Source organism: Onychomys torridus, chromosome 15 (assembly GCF_903995425.1).
Source record: "Onychomys torridus chromosome 15, mOncTor1.1, whole genome shotgun sequence".
NCBI lineage: Eukaryota > Metazoa > Chordata > Mammalia > Rodentia > Cricetidae > Onychomys > Onychomys torridus.
Window position 1 is genome coordinate 50,526,012 of NC_050457.1, and position 26,293 is coordinate 50,552,304.

Below are 26,293 nucleotides of genomic sequence, written 5' to 3' on the forward strand. Positions count from 1 at the left end.
CTGGGCTCCCTTGACGTGTAAGTGAACCACCACATGCACCTTCATCTTCCCATGGTATTCTTCCTACAAGCTGTTTCTCTGCCCCAAATTTCCCCTTGTATGAGAATATTGATCATACAGGGTTAGCACCCACTCTAAAAACCTCATTTTAAGTTGATTTCCATTTAAAAGAACTGTCTCTAAATTAAATCACATTCTGAGATAGAAGGCAATTTGACCCTGACTCTTTTGGAGAGGAGAGGGGATACACATTAACTTACAACATGTAATGTTTTAGCTTATGTTCAAACATAATTTTTGGTATAAAGCCCAATCATTCACTTATAAATTCCTGAGACATAGAGAAATGTGTTATCTATAAAATACAAGCTGTTTCTCACTAAGCCCCTTTAGCCCAAAGCCTCTGCTAAGTTCCCACTGTGTGTTTGAATGGACTCACTCAGTGCCATACCTCTGGGCCACCAGTGAGCTCCTTTTGCTATTGTGTGCCTCAGTGATGGGTGGAGTTGACCAACTTAGCAGCAGACCCCTTTCTCAGCAGGCTTTCTCCAGAGGCTTTGATCCAGGAGTGATAACTAGAGAGGGCAAGATAACTCCCAGAGAGGACACAAGTGAATAGCAAGCTACTTGCCTGGTACAGGGTTCAAAATCATAAGGTCAAGGCATATGATAAACGTAGCTGAAAGTGTGGTTGTGAGAATTCCAAAAGTACCAGTTGAGATCCGCTTTAAGTATGTGTCACACAGTTGCATTTATCTCATCTGAAGGGCTTGACAGCTCCTGAGGAGATAAACACTGTTAGAAGGAGCTCTGGGCTGAATACAAAGAGGCACTGTTTGTTCTGGTGGCTGTGAGAAAAGGCAGCTTCCTGTTTGGACTCAATGTACTTGGAAGATAGCATGCTCCTGTTGGGCACAACATGCCCTGTGATAAGGATGGATAAGGAATGGCCACTGAGGGCACTTGGGAGAGTGGGTATCTCCTGGATAAGGAAGGTTCTTGTGGGTATGCCAGAGAACATATGTGTTAGTTATTTAGACGGCTCTTACCCGGCGAGGAACAGGTCCCGAACACGACAAATCCACAGAAGAGCTGTTTATTAATATAGGATAGGAATAGATGTGACAGGCCTGTGTGAAGCACACACATGAGTGAGGAGAGGAGAGAAGAGAAGAAGAGAGAGAGAAGAGAAGAGAGACCTGTGCAAAATGGCACCAGCTTTTTAAAGAGTGGGCCGTGCATGCGTACGGGACCGCATGTGGCTACTCCACACATGCGCATATATTACATGGCCGCGTGCGCTTTACGCAACCATGTAAAGCCACAGAGTCCTAGCCACGAGAGATGTTCTGACCTGGATATGGCTATTTTGAACCAGAAATAATTAGGCAGTCCGCCAGGCAAGCCCAACCGTGTGGACATGTTGTAATTTTCTATCAATATGTATCCATCACAAGCCTGGATTTCCATGACTGAAGCTTTGAGCTCATTGAGAATGAAACTAATAGGTGATGAATATCTGACTTTTCAAGCAGAGTCAAAAATCGGGAATCTTATTTATAGGAAATGTCTAGCTTTTAAAATGTCCACCACTATTCCATTTTTTACATATCAATTTTGATGTTTTAAGATGGAACAGTCCAAAAATGCATGTGATTGTGCTTGATGGAAACAAAGTAAAAGAGATTTTTACACCAAAAGGACTTGAGGAAGCAAGGAACTTAAGCTAAAATAAAATGCATAAGTGTAGTTAGAGTTTTCCTACCTGGCCCAGAGTCAGGATAAATCTCTCTCACCCACCAGGCCCATAGACGCTCAGACCCAACCAAGTATACACACAGAAACTTATATTGCTTACAAACTCTATGGTGTGGCAGGCTTCTTGTTATCTACTACTTCTATCTTAAATTAATCTATTTCTATTAGTCTATACTTGCCACTTGGTTCGTGTACCTTACATCTTCCTTGACATGGCTGGCAGCATCTTTCTCCCCCAGCTTTCCACCTCCCAGAATTCTCTTCTCTCTTGTCCCGCCTATACTTCCTGCCTGGCCACTGGCCAAACAGCATTTTATTTATATAGAGCGATATCCACAGCACATAAGCTTATAGGTGAAAAGGTTTTTGCAGTTATTTCTTTTTTCCATAATTCAATGTGCTGGAGACAGAGATATACTTCAAAGTTTTTTGATTAAAAGAAATTGAAGAGTATTGTGCACTTTCTCATCCCCACAGACATTAGAACTCTTACAAGCCAAAACAACCCAGAAGGTTGGGGGAAGACATAAAAAATCCCCTTATGTTGTTATATATTCCGATGCTTCTTGGAGAGAAAAGTTGCAAGAGGGGCCACATACACTTGAGACCATTTGGTATTAGCTTTATGAATCCATGCTAAAAAGCAAAGCCAGCCTGTGAGGAAATGTAGGCAGGCATAAAATGAAACTTACTTTGTTGCATTTATAAATTTTTACAATGTGAAGATTTGAAAAATCCAAGGTGATGAGAGATGGCTAAATTGAATGGACCATGAAGTGTTTTCATATTGAAAAATGTAATTATGAATAAGAAACACCCCAGCCTTTGGGTTACTCTTCTAACACCAAAAGCACTGGGCGATTCACTAAGCAAAGTCTATGGACCTGTGTTGCCCTGGGCTTTGTTGGAGAAGAGAACATGCTCAATAAAGCTGACTTTTTACATTGGCTGACCTGCAGCCTTTCAAGTAAATTCTGGAGCCTTTGGCTCCTCTCCTGTGGAGGGAGGAATAACCACTCTTGCCTTGTAAATCTTGCAGTTGTTGCAAATATCACACAGAATAATGGCTAGGAGGGAGCATCATGCAGGCATAGCCTGAAGAAACCTCCTTTGACTTCAAGGGTACCAGATAGAGACTATAAATCAGTGTAAAATGGACAGCAAAGGGACCTCAATGGTCCATGCTCTAGTACTAGCTACTGGTTGGTTGAATTAACGTGTCATTAGGCAAAGTAAAAAACGGAGCAGTTTGGTAAGAGTATAGACCTTTCAAAGTACCTGATTTTCCTATGTTACATAGCAACTATGTATGATTAACAGTGAGACAGCTAGATGAAGCAAGTTTTCATGAAACCGTGAGGATGGAGTGCCCTGTCCAAATTCCCCAACAAAGGCAATCTAGATGCCTGTCCTTCAGCAAACCTTCCATAATGTAAAATGAAATTGGGATGGGAGATACACCACTTTCTCCGTGTGCATATTAATGTCACACTGATGGAAAAACCAAATTCTTTGAGAAAGGATATTTTCCACCTTTGATTAGCTTCTCATTTTTCAAGTTCAGAAAAAAAAAAAAAAACTTAGAACATGTTTGAGTGTGGTGATTATCTAGCTTTTAATGTAATTCTACCTGCCATAGATAAATGACCTTGACACCTGGGAGAAACTCCATGAATTCTAATCATTGTTTTCTAAGTATAAAAGCTCTGATATAACTAGTTTAGTGCAATCCTGAGCATCTGAGAACATTTTGTATTAATTTAATTGCATGGTAGCCCTAAGAAAGAGGCAATAGTCTTCACCGCTCTTAAAGAGATCCCATGAGTGATTTAGCTCATTGCTCTCCTTGTCCATGGTAGTGCTCAGTTTTCAAGACCCAAAGAGCCTTCAGTTTGATGATGTATCATGGTTTTTGTTCAGGCTGGTCCTGGGCCCTGGCTGGTCTCCAAGAGACAATGTAAAACTAAAAGCGTAGAAACCAAGTGGAGATAGAACATTGGCTGCACAATTCATCACCACTAGGCATGACCATGAGAAGAGGCATCTTTTCCCTCTAAACTAACACTTGTCTCTCTGTTCCAGTGCTCGGTTTCCTGCGGTGGTGGAGTGCGGATTCGCAGTGTCACCTGTGCCAAGAACCACAATGAACCTTGTGACAAGACACGTAAACCCAACAGCCGAGCTCTGTGTGGCCTCCAGCAGTGCCCGTCTAGCCGCAGAGTTCTGAAACCCAATAAAGATACAGCTCCCAGTGGGAAAAACCAACCAACACCAGAGTATGACCCCTTCACGCCCATCCCTGCACCCACATCCAGGCCCATGCCACTGTCCACGCCCACAGTGCCTGGGTCTATGAGAACAAGCACCGCAGCAATCAACAGCCTTAGCCCTACTATGGCACCTGAAGATGGGATAGGACGGCAGAATACGTCAACCCAAACTAAAGAGGACTCCCGCTACCTTACTTCCTCTGGAAGCACTTCCCAGGCCTCCTTCACTTCCTGGTCTGTGAGTATCCAGCTGGATGATGAAAATGTTTCTAGTTCAGCTATAGGTCCTACTTCAGAGGCTGACTTTTGGGCAGCAACGACGAGTGATTCCGGCTTATCATCTAGCAATTCTGTGACTTGGCAAGTAACCCCATTTTATAACCCCTTGACCACAGATCCGGAAGTGGAGCTACACAGTGGCTCAGGGGAAGGCAGTGACCAGCCTATGAACAAGGATGAAAACAACCCTGTGATATGGAACAAGAGCAGGGCACCTGAACACGAGTCTTCCATGGAGAGGAATGCAGAAATACCACTCGGACCTCCACCAACATCTTATGTCGGGGAAGAGACTTCATGGCCTCCCTTCGGCACAGTGATGAAAGGCTCGCTACCTGATTGGTCCCTTAAAAATGAGACACCCAGAGCTGAAGGGATGATCACTGAAAAATCAAGGAATATTCCACTCCCGTCTGGAGGAGGCCATCAGCCAACGCCCTCAAAAAAGTTAGAAAACCATGACCACTTGGCATTGACAAACGATACAAATCCAACCCAAGGCTCTGGGCCTGTCCTGACGGAGGAAGATGCATCTAGTCTGATTGCTGAGGGATTTCTACTAAATGCTTCCAATTACAAGCAGCTTATGAAGGACCCCAGCCCTGCACACTGGATTGTTGGAAACTGGAGTAAAGTAAGAGATTCAGTTTCCTATCCCAGACCTCATTCTATATGGAAAATATCAAGCAATGGTATTTTGTGAAAATTCTGAAATGAATTTACATTAAAATGTTGTCTAATTGGACATGGAGGCTGAGGCAGGTGGATTGTGAGTTGAATGCCATCCTTGGCTACAGAGCAGATTTGGAAGCCAGCCTCAGTTACATAAGATTCTGATGAAATATAAGAAAAAGAAAGGAAGAAGGGGAATGGAAAGAATGGAGGAGGAGGGAGGAAGGAAGGGAGGAGAGGAAAGAAGGAAGGGAGGGAGGGAGGGAGGGAGGGAGGGAGAGAAGGAGGGAGGGAAGGAGGGAAAGAAAAAAATGACAATTACAACCATCTCTATGCCAACTTCCCAAATGGGAAAGAAAAGAATAAATATATTATTTATAAAACAATGCATACATACAAGTATATATTTATACATTATCCATAAATACTTACTAAAGAGAAGACATACAATGAGACACAGTGAGAAGTCTCTGTCAGGAGACTTGAGCCAGTTAGTGTGTGAGCATGGAGAACCCAGTCATCTTTCTGTACCTGGTGCTTAAGCTGTAGGCTGAGCATCTCTGGTGCCCCTTCAAGCTATGTACTCCAAGGGTCCTATGGTCCTCCCATTCCACTCAGAAAGCTAGTGCTCAGACTTCAGTTAAACTTGTGACATAATCACAATTAGAATGGAAATCTGAGACAAAAATCTCAAAAAGAATTATATCACTTACTGTGTCAATTTTTATATCCAAGTACACATATTCTATCCTATTATCAAGGGATATATATCCTTTGATTTTTATATGAATACTTAGTATCTTTTATCTGTGCGGTCAAAACAAGCTTGAGAGGAAATACCTACCAAAGGGCCCCCTTTCTACCTGTAATACACTTAAACTGCTTTATTACTATATATTACATATCACAAACATTACCTGATTATTACAGACCTAGGCACCCATCTTCATGATCTAATTATTTTTCTTTGAGTGGCCTCATTAAAAGAATCACTATGGTTCACTGAAAGAATTGTAATATCTAAGAAGAACTAAGCATTATAATAAAAGTTTAGCCCCTACTTTCAGGCTTTAGAAATTTGACCAGTTATTTGTTTATTTGATTACTTGCTTGTTTCTTTTTATTTCTACAACTAGTGACATCCTTTTGAGGCACCAAAATAATTTCTTACCTATTTTAAATTTGAAATTCAATAAAAGTTTAATATATGAACTTATAAAATAATGTAGCCACAAATTCAAATAATTAAGGTTTTTTTTTTACAATTTGTGTCTTATTTTCTTTTTTAAAGTGAGCTAATCTAGAGCAGTTAATTAAGAATATCATCTAGTATATAATCGCTGTGAACAAAAATACATTTAGAGCAATTTACAAGGTATGCTGACTTCCAGAACCTTCTCACATATGGTCTCTTATTATTTTCACATTGGCTGTCCTAGAGAATGGATGATGTCTATCCCATATATGCTGATTTTACTAGTAGGAAACGTAAGATGCTAATGGCTAAATGACTGTCCAAAAACTCACTTTTCAATGCGATGATGAACTTTCTTTTTCACTATAACCCTGTCTCTATGTTGAATTCTGGCACCAACTTACAAATTAAGGGGGTAGCATTCTTTGGTGTAAATTATCCAGCCTCATTGGATCATGGTACTGACTTTACCAGCAACATATGGGTAAATTCAAAACTCTAAAAGCTTCTGTACCAAATCTGTACTTATTTGTATTTGAACTATCTCTATGTTCTGTTTCTAAAGTGAGTTATTACATTTTTCATTGGTGAATTAACATCTTATCTCTATTTGCAAAAGTCCAGCTTCAGAGATAAAAAGATGTTTATACTCACAGTAATCTGATATATTGAAGTGTATAAATGTGTCTCCTAAGCCAAGCTTTTTTAGTCATCTTCCTATCGGATGAGTTCTGAAGGGGTGTAAGGACAAGAGCTGATGGTGTGAGCTTAACAACATGTGAAGGTGTGTTAGAAATAGGATTTTAAGCTAATTAGCATGAGTTATCTACTATAATACTTACTACAGCCCAAGATGGTTAATGACACACTAGAGGTGAGGTGGAGAGAGATTAAGTAACTAAGATCAAGCCCACTGAGTGAAGGAGCAGGGATTTGAACTTGGATGGACAGCTGAGAAACCGCAATCCCTTCCTTTGCAAATCAGAAAACACTACAGTCCTCTGGGCTTAGGTTTATCCAGTGTTCCTTTGCTCATATTATATAGAAAAGCAATGTCAGTTATGTGATTACCCTAAGTTGACAGAAGATAATGTATTCCATAAGAACAGATTTTATAATAACATAGAGGGCACCTTCTAGCTACTTTTAGAGTCACAAAAACAAATGGCCCCTAAGATATCACCACCATTGATTCAGTGTAGAAATCGTAAAATAAATTTCATTTTTCAGGGTTTCTTAGGATGATTTATTTTCAAATAGCATTCTCAAAATGTGTCTTCCTAAAATCATGCCATACCTCTAAAGAGCAAGAGGCTGCTATCTTTCACTGCCAAAGCAGGTCAGTGGGTGTGGCCTGAACTGATGAAGTTTAATTAAAGGTGCCTCTTATATGTCTAGGTAAAACTAATGTGCTTTTGTATTATGAGTCTGGGGTTCTTGAAGAATGTAATAACTAAGGAGAGTATTTGGCAGCCTTGATCAATGGGTGGTAGTTAGAGCCTTGAAAGTGAGTGAGGTTACCCCCATTGTGCACTGCAAAGGCCTGTGACTCAGGAGTGAAACTCTAGAGAGCACTCATGTTTTAAAGAGGTGGCTAAGAAAGAGATCCCACTGGGGGAGTCTGGTAAGGAATAATCTGATATGTAAGACTTAGGAGAAGTATGGCGCTGTTTATAATCAGGAGTGTGTCAACTGTAGACCTTTTACACTTGATCATTGGCAGGTCATGGATGACTTTAGGAAGGACAGGCTTAGTACTTAGATGGAAGCTGCAGTATGAAGGGAAGATCCCTTAGGAGGCTAGCCTAGTAACAGGGGAGAGCCATACACTAGGATTATTAGTAATGATTGACAGCCCTCCTCAGCCCAGAAGGTAATAGGGAGGTTTTATTTAAAAGGCACCTGTGGCCCAGCCGTGATGGCACACGCCTTTAATCCTAGCACAAAAGAGGCAGAGGCAGGTGTATCTCTGAGGCCAGCCTGGTCTACAAAGCTGGTTCCAGGACAGCTGGGGCTACACAGAGAAACCCTATCTTGAAAAATGAACAAAGAAACAAAGGTTCTGTGATTCTAGCACTCATGAGACAAAGGCAGGAAGGCTATGAATTCAAAGCCCTCTTGGGCTACATAGCAAGTTCCAGGTCATCCTGGGCTGTATAATGACATCATGTGAATAAGTTAAGAAATACTAAAGACAAGTGTTTATCTCCAGATGACCAATCCTCAGCTTCCAGAACAGTTGTGTAATTGCTGCTGAATTTAAATGTGTTGTGGTTATTTGTCATAATGATATTAGTCAATAGATGCTATTCAGTTGACAAATGTTAATTAATTCAATGAGAAGTTACTATATCCAAGAAAACTAAAACTTGCTGGGTGGTGGTGGTGCACACCTTTAATCCCAGCATTTGGGAGGCAGAGGCAGATGGATCTCTGAGTTCGAGGCCAGCCTGGTCTACAGAGTGAGATCCAGGAAAGGTGCAAAGCTACACAGAGAAACCCTGTCTCCAAAAAACAAAAGAAAGAGAGAGAGAGAGAGAGAGAGAGAGAGAGAGAGAGAGAGAGAGAGAAGGAAGGAAGGAAGGAAGGAAGGAAGGAAGGAAGAAAGAAAGAAAGAAAGAAAGAAAGAAAGAAAGAAAGAAAGAAAGAAAGAAAGAAAGAAAAAACCCTAAAACATAATGGAGTAGACATGAACTATAATGACTTTTGATCCTAGAGGTTGAAACATTTTGATTATAGTAAATCAAGGTACAATTTAGTTAGACTCAAATGTCATCACTGGGCTTTGACAAAAATAATTGTCATATTGAATTTATCATAATTCACTCATAGGTTGAGCTGCTGATTCTAAGCAGTTTGGCTACAGAAAAGGAACGGATCATGGTAGCTTTTTAGAGCAACAAGAATATAAATGAAAATTGGGGTTCTCTACTTAGCAGTGATCCCTTACGTGGCAGGACTTAGGGACTACTCTTTTTATGTGTTTTTTAAATAAAATATTTCATATATTTATTTACCAGAGAAAGTCAAAGTTCAGAATGGAAGCTTTGGTTTTGAGCATCCCATGGTCCCTGATTCTTACATCTACTCACTTTTGATGCTTTTTTTTTTTATGGTCTCTCAGTACAGTAGATCAATCATCTCTTGATTATAATGTCTCAGAAACCTAGGGATCACCACTGATACTAATTTGCCTCTCCCCCACTAAAACAAGCTCTAATAGTGTTTGAAGTCAGATGAACTCATCAATTCTGTCTTCTCTTTTTTGTTTCCTGCCTGTTTGAGGCCTGGTAGTCTTTGGGTGGGAGGGATTTGAAAGTTAATGGGGCTATTTTTGTTTGTTGCTTAGTAATGATCACATTTAATATCTGAGAGCCAACAATTATAAAAATCCCCACAGTATTCAGGGAAGTTGTTTAAAAGGGAGGTTCCTCCAGCCCAAAGTACCAATGGTACCTCAGCAGTTAAGAATGCAGGACCTTCAGTGCATAGCCTTGCCCAAGACACCTACCTTTGCCTCACTGCTGGTCTGTAAGCCTCTATTCTTTCCCTTTTTCAATCTTTTCCACAGTGCTACAAGAGATGAAGAGGGCTGTTCTAACCACTCCAACGTCCTCCTTACAAATACCTGTCTTTTCAATACATACAGAGCAGATATATAAAATGCACTCTGCCAATAACAAAAAGGGAAAAATGAAAAAAGAAAGAAACTATCTAATCAAATGTCAAATTGGCGTTGCATAGATGACTTTCGAGTCTTTCTGCTTGTCTGCATCCAATTTGCATCTCAAAGGTCTAAAGCACCCAATCTCCTTTATTCTCTGCCTGTCCCTGCCCAGTGCTCTCATCCATGCTGTTTCTTCTGCCTGGGATCTCTTACCCCTTCCTCCCACTCTGCCCTCATGTCCTCTATGCTCCTTGGAGTCATTTTAAGCCTCCTCTCCCATAAAGCTTTTCTGAGCCCTAAGCCAGAATCCATTTCTAATGTTTATTAGGGTTTGATCTGAAATCTCTCTTAGGCTATACCCTCAGCTTCTCTCTTAGATCAAAAGATTGCTCAAGGCCCTCACTGTACATAACACATCTCTTTTACTAATTGAGGTTTCAGAATTAATAATTGATACAAAAAAAAAAAAAAAAACGAAGTTGACCCTATAAAAAGGCATGCAGTTTAAAAATGCACTTGCTGGACTTGAACCCTGAATAAATGCATCCTGTCATTCCCTCCGTTTCCTCCTCTCTAAGGAGGTGATCATCATATCTCACTGCTAAGGTTGGTATGAGGTAAAAGAAATATCTATGAGCTACAGAGGAATATCAGGCACATAGAAAGGAACAGGGGAGTTTTCCATAATTACTTATATAACCGGGCAGTGGTGGCGCACGCCTTTAATCCCAGCACTCGGGAGGCAGAGGCAGGCGGATCTCTGTGAGTTCGAGGCCAGCCTGGGCTACTGAGTGACTTCCAAGAAAGGCGCCAAATGACACAGAGAAACCCTGTCTCAAAAAAACAAAACATAATTACTTATATAACAGAAACATTAAGTGTTGTGCACTGTGTACTGCTGTGGCTCCTATTTTGACAGCATCCCCCATCTCATTGAACTGTTTCTTTTTTCAATCAGATCCCTTGGCTAGTCAGTTCAAGGTAGGCTTGTGTAGTTAAGAGAATGAAAGTGACTGCGTAATGTTCCACATCTTTCGCACATTTTTTCAGATGTTGCTGATCCAACCCTCAGTATCTATTTCTAGTTCCGTCACCCCACACTTGTTCCTTGACCTGATGGGTCAGTTGCCTCAGGGGTCACAGGACAGAATGAAGTTCCCCCTCCACTTCCTCAAAGTCCTCTTGTTTCCTCTCATCTTCTACTGCCAATAGGAAAGTAATTCAATATAAAGGAAGCTCTACTCTACAGAATGCCGGTTTTGTTTGGCTTTGTCTATAGTCTGTGATCTCCTCTTGTCGGCTTCACTTTGGGACTGTAGCAGGATGCCTAAATAGAAACTGTCAAAGAGAATTAAACCAATTCTGGGGAGGAGGACCAAACTCCAAGCTCCAGAAATAATATTTATGATATGTATAACATAAACATGGCCCAAGGAACTATGGCTATGTCTTGACATTTAATGGGATCATTACTAGCCTGACAATGTGGTCTCATTAGCAACTTTCCTAAGCTTGCCTAAATGTTATATTTCCCCCTCTGTGTCACAATATTAAGTTAATGACACTGCCTACGGTCTGTGCGACCTTGTGCAAGGTGGTATGCATGAGTCATCTTCAGTCTTCACAGCAGCCCAGCATGAGGGGGACCCTCCTGTGGTCACCAGTATTACAGGCTTGGGGGGGGGGGCTCAGAATCTGCAAAGGCTCACACAGCTAGCAAGCAGCCCAACTGTGATTAATCACCACATAGTTATACCCTCTCCGGGAGGTTCTATCAACTTCATTCAGCTTGTCCTCTCAGGTCCCTGCTGGAGGTCAGTTGAAAGCTGACCTGGGGTAGCTGAGTCATCTAATCCTGTTTCCTGTTAGCTCTCATCCTCTACTGTGTTGCCCATGCATACGCTCAGGGCAAAAGCAGAGTCCACAGGAAAAGAAGGAAGCAAAGCACGGTAACTAGCCTAGCATTAGCCTCCATACCCTACTAGCCAAAAGGAGTCACAAGAACAGCCTTCATTTAGTGGCTAAGAAAACCGATAACATCTTTTGATGAGAGAAACTTGGAGAGTGTGCATGTGGATGCTGGAGAACACTAGCAGGCTCAACCCATGAGATGATGGTAATCGCACATTAACTGCCATTGTCTCTACTGTAAAGGTGTATAATGATGTTCAAAGAGGAACAGGAAAGATACAGATCAAGTCTAGGGATGAGGAGAAATTTCCTCTATAAATGAAAACTGAAATACAATTATGACATTTAGTGTTTTCTACTTTTCCCTTTCTGTGATTCTACAATTCACCTACGATATACATGTGACTGTACACACAACACAACACACACACACACACACACACACACACACACACACACACACACACACTTTACAATACAAAATTTGCACCAGATGAAGAACCAGATTGTATGGAGGGCAAATATGTAGCCAAGGAAATATAAAGCTGCTCTTTGATTTATATATTTCGTTTTATCAAAAGAAACTTTCTTTTAAAAGCTCAGAGCTGTGTTTAATGCATTCAGATACAACCCCTTTCTAAGAGTAAGCAGGATAAAGGATGCAAGGGGAAAAAGAGACGAAGGGGGAGAAAGTGTGTAATCTTCAAGGTAATGGCAAGCTAAACTTGTGATACTGAATAATTATAAATGAGTGGGAACAGCTTGAGACAAATGAACTCTACTTATGGGAAAGGTGACTGCTGTTCTCTGCCAGTGGAGCAAGAAGTGAAGGGCAGCATTTTGTCACTTCTTGCCAACTCCAGCTGTGGTCTCAGAGGCAACAGCATCAGCATCTTCTAGGGACTTGGTAAAAATGCAGAATGCCAGTGCTAGTGAGGACACTGATGAGAATCTGCATTTACTATGGTTCCTGGTTGTTACTTAGAGATGCTATAGTTCTAGAGGCACTACCAGAATGTACAACATAAGGTCTGGAGGAAGAATACCCCATCTTTCTCCATGGACAAGCCAGCACGAAGCCTCGGTGTCTTTGTCTACCCTTTAATAATACTAATTGGCATCATTGAAAGAAAGTGGGTAAAAGCCATTGCCACATTAGATATGAGGTGTGAGGCATATGCTGACATCTGACATCTGTTCTGAACTGGAGTGATATGAAATATACCTATGTGTGTGTGTGGCCCAGGCGCTTGTATCAGTGTACTTACCAAGGAAAAGCACGTTTCCATTTGCAACGGCTTTTCTTTCGTGTAGGGCTGGGTGCTCCCTAACTGCAGCTGTCTATTGGAGCTATTCATTTTAAAGCACTCAGCCAGACATTCTGTGTCTGTATTCCTGTCCGGGATAACCTTAGCATCTGGGACAGGAGACCTTTGGCTCCAGGATCGTTGTGATTAGTACACCTGAGAAAAAGCTTTGTTTCTCTTCTCTTCCTCTCTTCCCGCGGCAGTGCTCCACCACGTGCGGGCTGGGGGCCTACTGGAGGAGCGTGGAGTGTAGCACCGGCCTGAACGCTGACTGTGCAGCCATTCAGAGGCCAGACCCTGCAAAGAAGTGCCACCTCCGCCCCTGCGCTGGCTGGCGAGTGGGAAACTGGAGCAAGGTAACCTGTGAGGCTGCATCTTCAGGGAAAGGGCTGGGTCTTGTATAAACACTTGCTCAGAGGGGGCTGCTCTCTTCCCTCCCTCTCTTTTGCCTCTTTTAAAGAGCACAGATGCTACATCAGCCATTGGCTTACTCTAAGTTACACAATACCTACAAGTCAGACTTGTATTAACACACCTTTTTTTTTTTTTTTTTTTTTACCTGTGTGTCCTTACTCTCATGAGATAAGCTGGAGCAAAACATTAAGTTTTCAAACTAAGTTGCTTTGGCCAACATGCAGCAGAATATTTCTCAATTATTTGAATTTTGTATTGTATGAAAATTATAATTACACAATGCAAAATTACCCCTTGTCACATATATAATTAAGTCATGGCTCAATGGCTCTTCACAAAACAGTTTTATTTGCCTAAGATGAAAAGAAAACATTAAAAATAATTTGGGGCTAGAGGGATGGTTCAGCAGTTAAGAGTGCTTTGTGTTCTTACAGAGGAATTGAGTCTATGTCCTGACACCCACATGGGGTGAATCACAACTATCTGTAGCTTCAGCTCCAGAGAAGCTGATACCTTCTTCTAGTCTTCACATATGCACACAAATACACACAGTAAATAATAATAATAATAATAATAATAATAATAATAATAATAAATGGTGGTGGTTTAGTGATTAATCTGGCCATTAAAGAGTATATCCCAAGGCTAGACATGATGATACATATCTATAATTCCAGCACATGTGGAGCCAAGGGAAGAGAATCATGAGTTAAGAGTGATCCTGAACTACAGCGTAAACTGTAGGTCAGTTTATGTGCTATGTGAAACCCTGTCTCAAAACAAAACCACAGAAAGGTTATTTCCCATATTGGCATGTGTTTTACAACCATTACTAATCTGAAGTTACTCAATTCACTGTTTCCTCTACAAGGTCCCTTGTGAAAGGGGTGAGTCAAATCTTCAGGCTAACCCAGGTGCTTTGAAGGTACACAGTCAGGCCATCTGCCCATCATCCTGGACTGGAGTTGAGTCAGTCCTTGGGAGACAGGTCAGTGGCAGAATTGAGGGCTAGGCAGATAGCAAAAGCAGGTGTGAGCTCTAGATACCTCTTCCTTGTTCCATAAATGCCCAACTCTAGGCTTCCATAGATCCCCGTCCCCTATCCAGTGAACCAGATCCCCATGACCCTAAGGCTTGGGGAAAAAAGAACTATCTAGAAAGTCTGCAGAGGCTCAAGACCCTCTAAAGTCTAGAAGTAAGTTCCTTCATCTAATAGACAACTCAGATTCCAAAAGAAGACCGCAGTGTTCCACTGGATAGATTTACCCATCAGACAGACTTACCTTCAGATGGGGGCATACAGTGTCATTGGTGTACCTTGTGACCCTTCCCTCCAAAGGAAGATTCTGAACTTAGGAAAGAAAGGAGAGTAGGGCTAGCTCCTTGAGAAAATCGTGTCCCTGTCTCTGCATTAGTACTATGTTTTTTTAAGGATAAATTCACATTACTTTGCTTTTTTTTCCTTCCAACTAATAACAGACCCAGTATACAAAGACAGACTATTTACCAATGAATTATCTTCCATATCCAAAAATATCTAAAGAAATGTCTCATTTCTCAGACTTTGCCATGTGTTGCCCACATCCCAAAATTCCATCCATCTGACACTGAGAATAATAATTCCCATGGAAATTATATGACACAGAAAAGACAGACAAGTGAAATGGCTTGTACCTCAAAAAGGTTAAGTCAGGCCTGAGGAATTCTTGCCCTTGGAATGTCCCAAATGAGAGATCTGGGAGGGAGCTCCTATCTGGGGTTTGGCCAGAACCCTCCCTCCTCTATCCCAGAGAGTTTAGATTTTCCCAGTGGACAGTTTGATTTTCCAGAAACTTTCTCAGAATTAAAAATTCAACTTTACCTCAACCCTTCTGTATTAGTCTACAAATCCCTACCCAAATACAGAGACACTTAAATTCCTTAGACTTCAGGCTATATTGCAGTCTTCCTGAGGCCACAGGAATCATACCATATACTCTTTGGGGATTTCCCCACCACATGATTACTGTTCAGATCAATGTGGCATTACTGACTTATGCCTCTACTGGCACCCTTCTCATGATCAAGCCTGCTACCCCTCTTGTGTGCATTTGTCATATGTTTGACAGGAAACACAGTTGCATATTTAGATTTCAATCTTTCCATGGTCTAGAGACAGTTTACCAGAATGGCTCTTCCTTCCTCTCTCCCTGCATTAATATGGCTGAAATAAAGTCAAGGTTCTAGTCTTAAATTGGCCACACATGTGGGCTAGGGAAAGCATATCTCTACAGAATTAAGTCCTAGAGGCAAGCTGTGTAGTGGTGCATAGCTGTTATCTGTAGGCTGGAGATGCTGGAGCAGGACTGTCATAAATTTGAGTCCAGCCTGAACCTGATAGTGAGTTCAAAGGCAGCAAGGAGCGCATAGCAAGACTCTGTCTCAGAAAACAAAACCATACTACGGCAGTAGTGTGCTGGGAATCATGCACATCTGAGTTGGCAGTCCTGCCTATCACTAATTAGTGTGTATACTGGTCCATTCTTCTAGCCTGCTTGAAGGATTAGTGTTCTCACTTCAGTAATAAGTTAGATAATATTGCCTCTACTTAACTTGTGAGATTCTGTAAGGATCAAAAGGCATATTTTTTAGATTTTTTTCACTACAAAAAATACCTGAGATAATCAACTCATAAAAATAAAGGGCTTATTTTAACCCATGATTTTATAGGATTTGATCCATGACCAGCTGATTTCACTGCTTTGGGCTATGGTAACAAAATACAGAAAAGACAAGGGCCAACCTCCAGCAACCAGGAGACCTCCCACTCCTTAAAATTTCTACCTCCTCCAAATATCACTGGTAAATACCATACACCTCCAAATACCATACTGGGAAACAAGGCTTTCACACATGTGCCTTTGAGAAACATTCTAGATTCAAACTACAGCAGTGGGCAAAACAACTATAAATGGCAAGAGCCTGTTCAAAAATGAAAAACTCTAGGCAAAAACTGAGCTAAACAGTGATGGTCAGAAGTGGCTGTTAGGTGTTTGCTAACATCTGACTTCCTGAACTTGTACCAAAAAGCTCATGGACAGGGGGATCCTGTCAGAGGAGTAGGGTGTCAGAGGACTAGGGAAGCTGTTTGTCCAGTGCTAAGCAGACTGCTCAGCTTTCCATGAACTTTCAGTCACTTATATATACTACCTGCAGATGCCAGCACTCACCAATACCATCATGTGCCTGGTGCTGAGGCTGTCAAAAGTCAAAGCATTAGTAACTTAACAAGGGAGTTTATAGTCTCTGTTGAGGAACCTGAGATTTAGAGTGTTTCGTCTACCAACCCTCTTGGTTCTGAAGCTCATTCTGCATAGTTTCAGTTCCAAGAAACTATCATAGCATTTCATAAGGAAGGAAGCACCTCATAGTAAGTATGGACATCAGTTGGGTAGCACACAACAATTTCAGAATGAATTCCTAGGGAGATGGAAATGATTCTTATGATGGGAGAAATGTAATAAATGACAGAGATACTCTTGAAAACCCCTCCAGTGGGTCTGACACCCAAGCCACCCATGGTTTTCAGCTCCTCACACTTCCTGAAATGACATTTTACAAGTCACTTCTTCTGTTCCGCAAGCCATTGATTTGTTTCTTGGATTAAGCACTGTCCTATTTGCAATTAAGTCAAACAAATCATATTTCTTCCTGAAATGAATCAGGAATGTTTCCCCCATGGGGCAATCTGTCTTCCCACATATGCAACACTGCAATTTTCTTTTAGCAATAGTTGATTTTATTATCTGGAGTTTTGCTAAAAAAATAAGAGGAGACTACAGCCTAACCTTAGGGCATCACGTATTATATATTTATTAATTACTTGGTCTTATTCTGGTCCAGGTTTGCATATCTTTTGAGCTGCAGGTTTTCTATAGTATTTGCTACATTTTGTAGAGCTGAATTTTTACAAATGAATGAAATGGGATATAGCCTTTTCCTTACTAAATACACATAGACTCCTACTTCCATCCAAAGCACTTTCCTAGAAACTTACATTAAAATTTAATGCATAAAAATCACCACATAGAATTATACATTAGAGAAGAATTTCCATCCCCAAGAAGCAAACTGAGTGGCAATAAGGTGGATGATACACTGAAAATCTCTGCATTTATTTGACCCTGGGTACATTAATAATTTATTCTGTTTTTAAGCCATGACATTTTTTACATCATTAAGCATCTTAAACTCAGAGATCCCTTAGGAAAAATAGAAGAATGGCAATTAAATGGAAGCAACAGAATACAAGTCTAGTAGTCATCTCATGCAGTTAGGGCCACGGAAAACTTAACCCCAAGACAACTGATGTATAGACCACAAGGCCCTCCGCGGTGGCCTCTGTCTATTTCTCTTTGCATTCTTTACTCTCTTCTACATTCTGACTGACCCGCTCTCTGCAGACAAGCCATGTTGCACTGCAGTGCTGAGCCTCTGTGCATGCCATGTTCTCTCCTTCTGTCTCCACACTGTTTTGTCTTCATCATCTCCCTAACAGATCTAGCCTAAACTCTCTCCTTTATTAAAGCCTTTCTTCAGTTTATGAGGTAAAGCTGACCAACCCCTCTTTGTAACATCATGAGGTCTTGAATAACTTATGGAATACAGTCTATTATATTTATGTAAATCCCTTCAGTGTAGCATTACAAAGCACTTGCATTAGAGATGCAGAGCTTGGAACATAGTAATTGTTCAATAACTGGGAAGAAGGAAAGTGGGGGACAGATAAACAGTTAAAATTTTAGAAATAGTTTTACTAGTTATTTGAGAATCTCATATATTATATTTTGATCACATTCATCCACCTGATTCCTCCCATATACATGTTCCCCTTCTATACAACCCAACTTTGTGTCTTCATGTTCTTAAAATCTATCAAGTCCAATTTATGCCATTCAGTCACTACTTGATTTTGAAGGTCTTGTGAATGTGTTTAGCTTAAGGAAAAGAGTAAAAAGGAAGGCTTTCTTTTAAAGTCTATATTCTGGTTTAGTATTTGGCCTGAAACTTTGGGTGTTCTCAAATACAACTGCAGTAATGCATGTTTTGTTTTTTGTTTTTTGTGGGCTTTTTTTTTTTTGACACTTGGGAATGTTAGAATCATTTAATCACCAGCTTATCCTTCTTTTGACATCAGTGGAGAAATAGTCTTAGAGAAGTAATTTATCCACACTCATGCAACTACTTGGTGCCAGAGTCATAACTAAGTGCTCTGTGATGATCTCCTGACCCTGTACTTACTCCTTAACTTCCTTATTATATTTCTGAAAACTGTGTGAATCCAATGTGAGAAAGACGACAGAAATCAAGACTGTAATGATAAAGCTGTGCTATGGGCACCTCTGGCAGGCCCTGCCACACTAAGAGGACATGGCATGAGCAACAGGTCAGGGGCAAGAAGTCTGTGTGGGGGACAAAAGAGCAAAAGATCATCTTGGAGTGGGGACATGAGAGAGGCAGACAGACAGATGACAGAACAGGCAAGAGAGCAAGAGAAAAAGGCGTGTGTCCAATGAACACCTTTTTAAAGGGTGTGTGTGTTGTATAGGGAAGTACACAGGTTGTATCGACAGTGGAAAGGGCTCTAAATCTGGAGGCAGATTATGATGTAAGCTGCAGCTGCCCCCACCTCCCCACCCCGATGCCTGGCAGTGCAGCAGGAGCTAACAAAAACTACCCCCCCAAAAAAGATGAGGTGGACGTTCCATTTTATTTCTATCAGTGAATTCAGTGATAAAGATATTTTTAAGCCAGGCATGGTGGCACAAGCCTTTAATCCCAGTACTTGAGAGGCAGAGGCAGGAGGATCTCTGTGAGTTTGAGGCCAGCCTGGGCTACAGAGTGAGTTCCAGGAAAGGTGCAAAGCTACACAGAGAAACCCTGTCTCGAAAAAACAAAAATTAAAAAAAAAAAAGTTTTTAAAATTTTTCTTTAATTTTATAAACTTATTACAAACAGTTTCATTGCAAATCAATGAAAATATCACAGACTAAAATTACCCAGACCCAAAGTCTAGACAACTCAATGAACTTCTACAGTTAGAATAGGCATTTAAGCAGAAGAAGCTCTGGTGTCTCTGGTTAAACTTTACATTTTCAGTACCCAGTGTACTGTACCGACTTGTCCACCACCAAATCCAAAGAATCCACAGCAGAGTGAGAACAGTTTCGTTGTTGTTTGGTTTTTTGGGTTTTGTTGTTGTTGTTGTTTATAAATTGATTTGGTTTGCAAAACAATTCAGTTAAAGCAACTGACTCTGGAACCTGAAAACTATCAGGCTTACTTCATTTTGACAGAACATTAGCCTGTTTTTCCTGCTCCCCTGAGCCAGACTCCTGTCCTCAGCCTGGCCCACAGACTCCCTTTTAAGAAAATGGGAAAACAAGCTGAGCAAGGTGAATGTAGCAATTGGCATTCTGCACCCAAAAGCAAAATGGCATTAGAAGAGAAGAGACTTCACTATGCTTCCACTTCTGCCTTGCTAATACAAAGTGAAGTCCCTATTTTTTTAAAAAATACAAGAATGCTAATTTGGAAATTGTATTTGGAAACAGCAGCTTGTAGCAACAAATAGACCATAAGTAAAAAAAAAAACAAAAAACAAAAAAAAAAACAAAAAAACAAAAAAAAACCACCCCCCCCAAAAAAAAACATTTTATACTTGTTTCTTGTGAAATTTTGTTTTCCTAATAAAGCTAATTTTTAAAATGGCAGCTATTTTTATTTTTATACATGTACTTAATACATGGGAGGAAGATAAAGTTTTTAATGTGTGTTTTGTTGGAGCTGCCTGGCTGGTGTTGACCATACTTGATTTGTGGAAGTATTAGAACATCCATCGACCCCTTGGTCATAGGAGTCCATGTCTTCCAATGTCAGACTTTGGTGTTTAGGGTTGGCAACTTAATAGGGTCTAGAATCACCTGGGAGACAGCCTTCTAGACATGCCTGTGGAGGTTATCATAATTAACTTAACTGAGTTGGGAAGACCCTTCTATTGAGGGTGGCACCATTCCCTAGATTTGGGTCCTAGACTGTAGAAACAGAGAGTTAACTGAGCACAAGCATTGCTCCCTGCTTCTTGACTGAGGATAGGATGTGACCAGCTCCCTTAGAATCCTGCCACAATGAGTCAGTCCTGTCATGATGGGTTGCAACCTGCCACTCTAGCCAAAAGGAACTCTTTCTTGATTAGGTTGCTTTGTGCAGGACATTTTTATCGTACCAAGAGAAAACAAATCAAAACACTGGCCAATATTTTACCAGGTACCTTGATAAATATTCTTAGACAGTGAGAGAAGTTTGAGCAGGAATCTTTGTAATCTTCTACTAGAAGCGTTTGAGAACTTTTTCTCTGCTCAGCCACAACCCTACAATGATTATTTCTACAAAAGCCAGGAGAGTGTGATGTTTCCTGATTAGAGAGGAAGATGAAAGGATAATGTATAGCCATCCTCCAGCAATATATTCCTTTCTTGGTGGCATACTTTCTTAGTCAACACTGTCAATGAAATCATTGTACAGAATCAAGAGGATAAAGACACTGTTACATGGAGGCACATATCTGCAACCCTAGCCCTCGTAAAGTTGAGGCAGGAGGTTCATGAGTGTCAGACCAGTCTGGGCCAGGTAGAAAGATACTCTATCTCAAAAACAAAAATCAATGAAAACAGGAAAATAGAAAGAAAGAGGTGAAGAAGTTACCAAAGAAGGAATGAGATAGAGGGAATGAATGGGAATGGAAGGAGAAGGAGGGAAGGAGGGGAGATGGAAGGAAAGGGGAAGGGAGAAGAGGGGAGAGGAGGGGAGGGGAGAAGGACAATGCTCTTTGTCTAGTGGTGATATAGAGATGGCTTTACCCTTTGGGGGTCCAACCAGCAGTTTCTCGGAATTCATTTTCCTGATTCAACAAATCCATACTGACCATTTGTGCTGTGTCTGGCCCCATGCTGAGGGCATGTGATGCTGTGCTGAACAGGACAGATAAGGCAAAACAAATGAGATCTTTTGCATTTCAAATGCTATGCTACAAAGAAGGAATGGAAATAAATAACAGGAAGTGGTTTTATTTAAGGAAGACCTCTGTTTTAAGTAGTAGTGAGAATGCTCAGTGGGAAGTGGGTGATTGCCTCACAAACCTGGTGACCTGAATGCTAGCCCCAGAACCCACCTACCTTGAAGGGAATCAACTCCATAGAGTTGTCCTCTGATCTTCACATGTGTGACAAACCCACACTGACACATACCTAACCATATGTACATGCTATGGTAAGTAAAGTTGTTGGGTTTTTTGTTTTATTTTGTTTTTAGTGTTTTTATTTAATCTGACTCTTAAAGAAAGAGTAGTAGCATGTAATTCAGGAAATGGAGGAAGGGACATTTAGGATATAAGGACCACAAGGGCACACTGTTAACCTTAGGAGAGTCTGCTGATAATTGTAGGCATCTGCCTCCTGTCCTCTCACTTGAGGTCCAAATGTGGGGCAAATACAGGAGCTAAAGGGATTCAAAAAGCACTAGAATCAAATTAAAAGGAGAAAGGGAGACAGTCCTGGCCACGGGCAGCCTAAATACCATTGCTGTCCTGGTCCTAATGACATAAAAAGCCAACAGGTGAACTCTGCAATGTCCTGATACAGAGCAGGATGCAAGGACTGCTCAATGGGGTTGGAATCAGAGGAAGAGGGCTATTAACAGGGCCAATTTGAAGGCTTTCTGTGGACATGTGCCCATCTGGCAAACTTTCCGTGATCGAGGCAAGTGATGACAGCTTTGCTCACTCCTGTGAGTCAAGCCACTGAACAGTTACTCTGTTAATTTCTCTAGTATAACCCCTTCCTAAGAGTTGATAGCCTATGTTGTGTTCCAAGGCATGGGTAAAACTGGTTTTTAGTGGAGTTCTGAGGGAGAAGTGAAAATGGTTGGCTAGACTGGTCCTTCCATTTGGACCAAAGCTACTGGCTTGCTTGAAGTGAATACAGATGCTCAGCAGGGATCGCCACCCTCTGAGACAGGCTGTACCCTGTGCTGGCAAGACAGATTCTCCACTGCCACAAGTCCACCATTCTTCTAGCAGCCTTTGAGATAGCAGGTACACATCCCAGTTCACAAATAATTCTATTTGAGGCTCAAAATGTATCCAAGGCTCACACAGTGAGGGACAAAACTGGGATGCCCATCCACTGTTGACAGATGTCCAAACTCTCACACATCTAAACATGGGTAGGTGGACGTGATACTAGAATGCACCAAGTAGGAGATCTGTTATGGTATTGCTTCTCCATAAACACGAAGGAAAAGAGGGCACAGGCCAACTAGTCATGACCTCCCCATGCTAGGAGCCTGAAGCTTCCCCAGTGATGGAGGGTGGAGTCCAAATGCCAAGGACTTCGTTGCTATCTTTGCTTTTGCTCTCCATTCAGTGCTCCCGGAACTGCAGTGGAGGCTTCAAGATTCGTGAGATTCAGTGCATGGACAGCCAGGACCACCACCGGAGCCTAAGGCCATTTCACTGCCAGTTCCTGGCTGGCCTTCCTCCTCCCCTGAGTATGAGCTGTAACTTGGAGCCTTGTGAAGAATGGCAAGTGGAGCCCTGGAGCCAGGTAATGCACCCAAAAGGGATATACAGAGACTGAGTATAATAGATTGTGAATTGTTTGATTAACAAGGTAACGCACCCAAAAGGAATACACAGCATCCCAGAGACTGAGTGTAATAGATCATGAATTGTTAGATTAACAAGGTAATGCACCCACAAGAGATACACAGCATCCCAGAGACTGGGTATAATAGATCGTGAACTGTGTTAACATGAGTCTAGAAGTTGCAGAAGACCACATTGAAATCAAGTCAGAGATTTAGTTCCATTTAGTGACCCAACATGAGAAAACAGTAGGTCAAAACCTTGCAGGAGCTGAAATATATCCACTGGGAAAATGATATGGTGTGGTGTCAGCTGTGACAATGCAGTGTTTTATTAGAACTTGGCCTCACAATGGATATATTGGGTAATTAGGGACCCTGCTGGAGATATGAACACAATGAAATGATTCAAAACAGACTACTTTGATGAGCTATTTATAATAGCCTCACACACCTGTCTAAGCCTTCTTCAGTCAGCCTGAGAATAATGATGAGATCCTTCCCACACCATATAATTTGAGATTCATATCTCAATTAAATACCCAGATGACTGTTTGCACAAATAAAAGAGACTGCGCATGTCTCTTTTGTGAGAGGATTAGCTCTGCTGGATTTTGGTATCCAGACTAAGAAAAAAAAAAAAGGTTATTCTTTTTCTGGTAAAGCATGATAGCATCATTTCCCAATAGATAAATAAATCAATAGCTAAAAAACACTCCCAGATACCCATGCACAGTACAAAGATGAAAAGCCAAAACTATAACATACTGTGAATGTGTCCACGGTGTATTTTATCTATTACCTAGTTTAATTCTCACAATGATATGGGTGGTATGCCTTATTAATTTTATTTCATAGATAAATTTTAACTCAGCAAGGTTGAAAATATATACTTGAGGTTACACAAGTAGAAATAAATGATAAAGTATTTATTCAAATGTCAGGCAGATTCTAGTGTCTGTGCCTACCCCTCCATGGAATTTGGCCGAGTGAGATCTGAGCAGAGTGAACTGGGATAGAAGGACTGAAGCATTAACTCCTTTTTAGGAATACCTGCAATGCATCCAGGAAGGGAGCACAGCCTGGAGATACAGAGCACAACAAGTTGATTCTCCTGGGACTTCCTACTTCATGCTGGGCCACTAACTCATGTTGACTCCTAGGTCAGAACCACTATGTGGTGTTTCCTGGAGTGGTGTGGGATAGTGAGACACTGTCCTCTATTTTCCCTCCTTCCGTTCCTTACTCAATTCTAGAGTACATGGAGTATCTGTTGTTCCCATGCATGGACGGACTTAGGCCTCCAAGTTCCTCTCATATGCTAAGCCTAGCCTGGACCTGTTCAGGTAAATCTTTTAAATCCTGGAGAAAAAAATAACAGAGAAGTTGAGATTTCCAGGTCAAGAGAAATAGCGTTTTCAGGCTGTCAAAAATGAGTAGTCAAGGGTCAGGAGCTTAAAAGCACCAGGGAGACAGAGGAACGAAAATCTCTGTGAGTTGGAGGCCAGCCTAGTCTATCTACATAGTGAGTCACTGGCCTGATAAGTTTATATAGTGAGACCCTGACACAACAATCCCACAATGATGATCTACCAGTCAGGTCTCGTTTATTATGGAAAAGATATTATCTTTGTAGTTCCTTAGAAGCTGGAGAACCCCAATATCAACGTATTCCCTAGAGGCCTCCTACCACCAACCTTTTAAAATGTCTTTATTCTGAGAAAACCACGAAGTTGGAAGACTTCTCTTTGAAAATATGGTGGAGATGAGAACTGTAACTCCTGGAGTAGTTTAGAGATTAGATAACTTTAGATGCTTTCACTGACCAGTCATGCTACTCTATCTAATGGCTTGCCATTCTGAGGCTTTTGGGACCCACTTGAGAAATGTCATCCATCGCAGACTAATTAAAAGGCTGATGCATTTTACCTATGGAAACATCTTTACAGAAGTGGTAGTCCAATGTTAGCATGCTTCAAAATCATCTGGTGGGTTTGTCAACATACAGAGGGATGGGATGATCCCTGGATCCAATTAGGGATCTCAGGTGGGAAACTCTGAATCTATAATATCTCTTCTCTATTAAAGGATGCTGATACTGTTAGTCTGAGAACCATCAATCTATAGTAATATTTATCTTCTTTTCCTTCTACTTGGTCAGGTAGCCTGGCATCCATCTGCATATACACAGAGCCATAAGAACACAAAGATCAAATTCTACTTTGTGAAAACAGATTGGATAAATGGGGGGGGGGGCAGGAATATAGGTTGATTGAATAAATGAGGGCAGGAATATAGATTGATTTTCAAAGTTGGAATTTTCTGAAGACAACATGTTAGGTCTTTTACTAGGCGTATGCAGCTAATTGTATATAATTTCCTGTTTTCTGTGATACAACCATACACATAGTGCCTCATGAGATGGACTTGACATTGATAAGACAACCACAGTTTGTTATTGTTGCAACTATGTCATAATTAGGCAAAGTGTTCTCACTGTTTTTGCATTACTTTTCAATGATTATTAGTGAATTAATTTCCTCTTAGAAGCGTCACACAAATGAGACCATATATCATATGAAATCATTCTGATAAGCAACAATCTGACATTTTTAGATGTGTATCCCTAGAGAAATCCACCTTGTTTTCTTGAATATGAGTATATTATGAATATTATATTCTTATGGATATTACTATCCAATTATCACTATCTTCAGCAAGCCCATCAATTTTACTCACTAAAAGAAACTTCCATTCTAAAACTTTATGTAGTAGGAAAGGAAGACTGTCACATTTCAATAGGAAGCAAACGATGTGTATTCTCCTAGCAGGGTGACAGAGCTAATCATATATTTTAAAATTTCCTGCAACTTGACATGCCAGGGCTGGCTGATATACCATTTTCTAAAGAGAAAGGTGGAGGAGGAGTGGATGGGAGTGAGGTGTGAGGTTGGTGGGAGAAACTGGGAGGTGAGGAGGGAAGGAGGAGAAACTGTGATTGGTCATGGAAAATTAGTTAATTAATTAATAAAAATAGGGGTTGGGGATTTGGCTCAGTGATAGAGCGCTTGCCTAGCAAGCGCAGGGCTCTGGGTTCAGTCCTCAGCTCCAAAACAATCAATCAATCAACAGATAATAT

At 41.0% G+C, this 26,293-nt stretch overlaps 1 protein-coding gene across 1 annotated transcript in view; it reads left to right on the forward strand.

Annotated features, from left to right (window-relative positions):
* The window catches only part of Adamts12 (ADAM metallopeptidase with thrombospondin type 1 motif 12), a 253,145-nt gene that overhangs the window by 211,696 nt on the left and 15,156 nt on the right, over positions 1-26,293 (forward strand). The window contains exons 19-21 of the mRNA XM_036207207.1: positions 3,841-4,941; positions 13,263-13,415; positions 22,935-23,114. Of these exons, the coding sequence (XP_036063100.1) occupies positions 3,841-4,941; positions 13,263-13,415; positions 22,935-23,114 (1,434 nt within the window). The remainder of the gene's footprint in view (positions 1-3,840; positions 4,942-13,262; positions 13,416-22,934; positions 23,115-26,293) is intronic.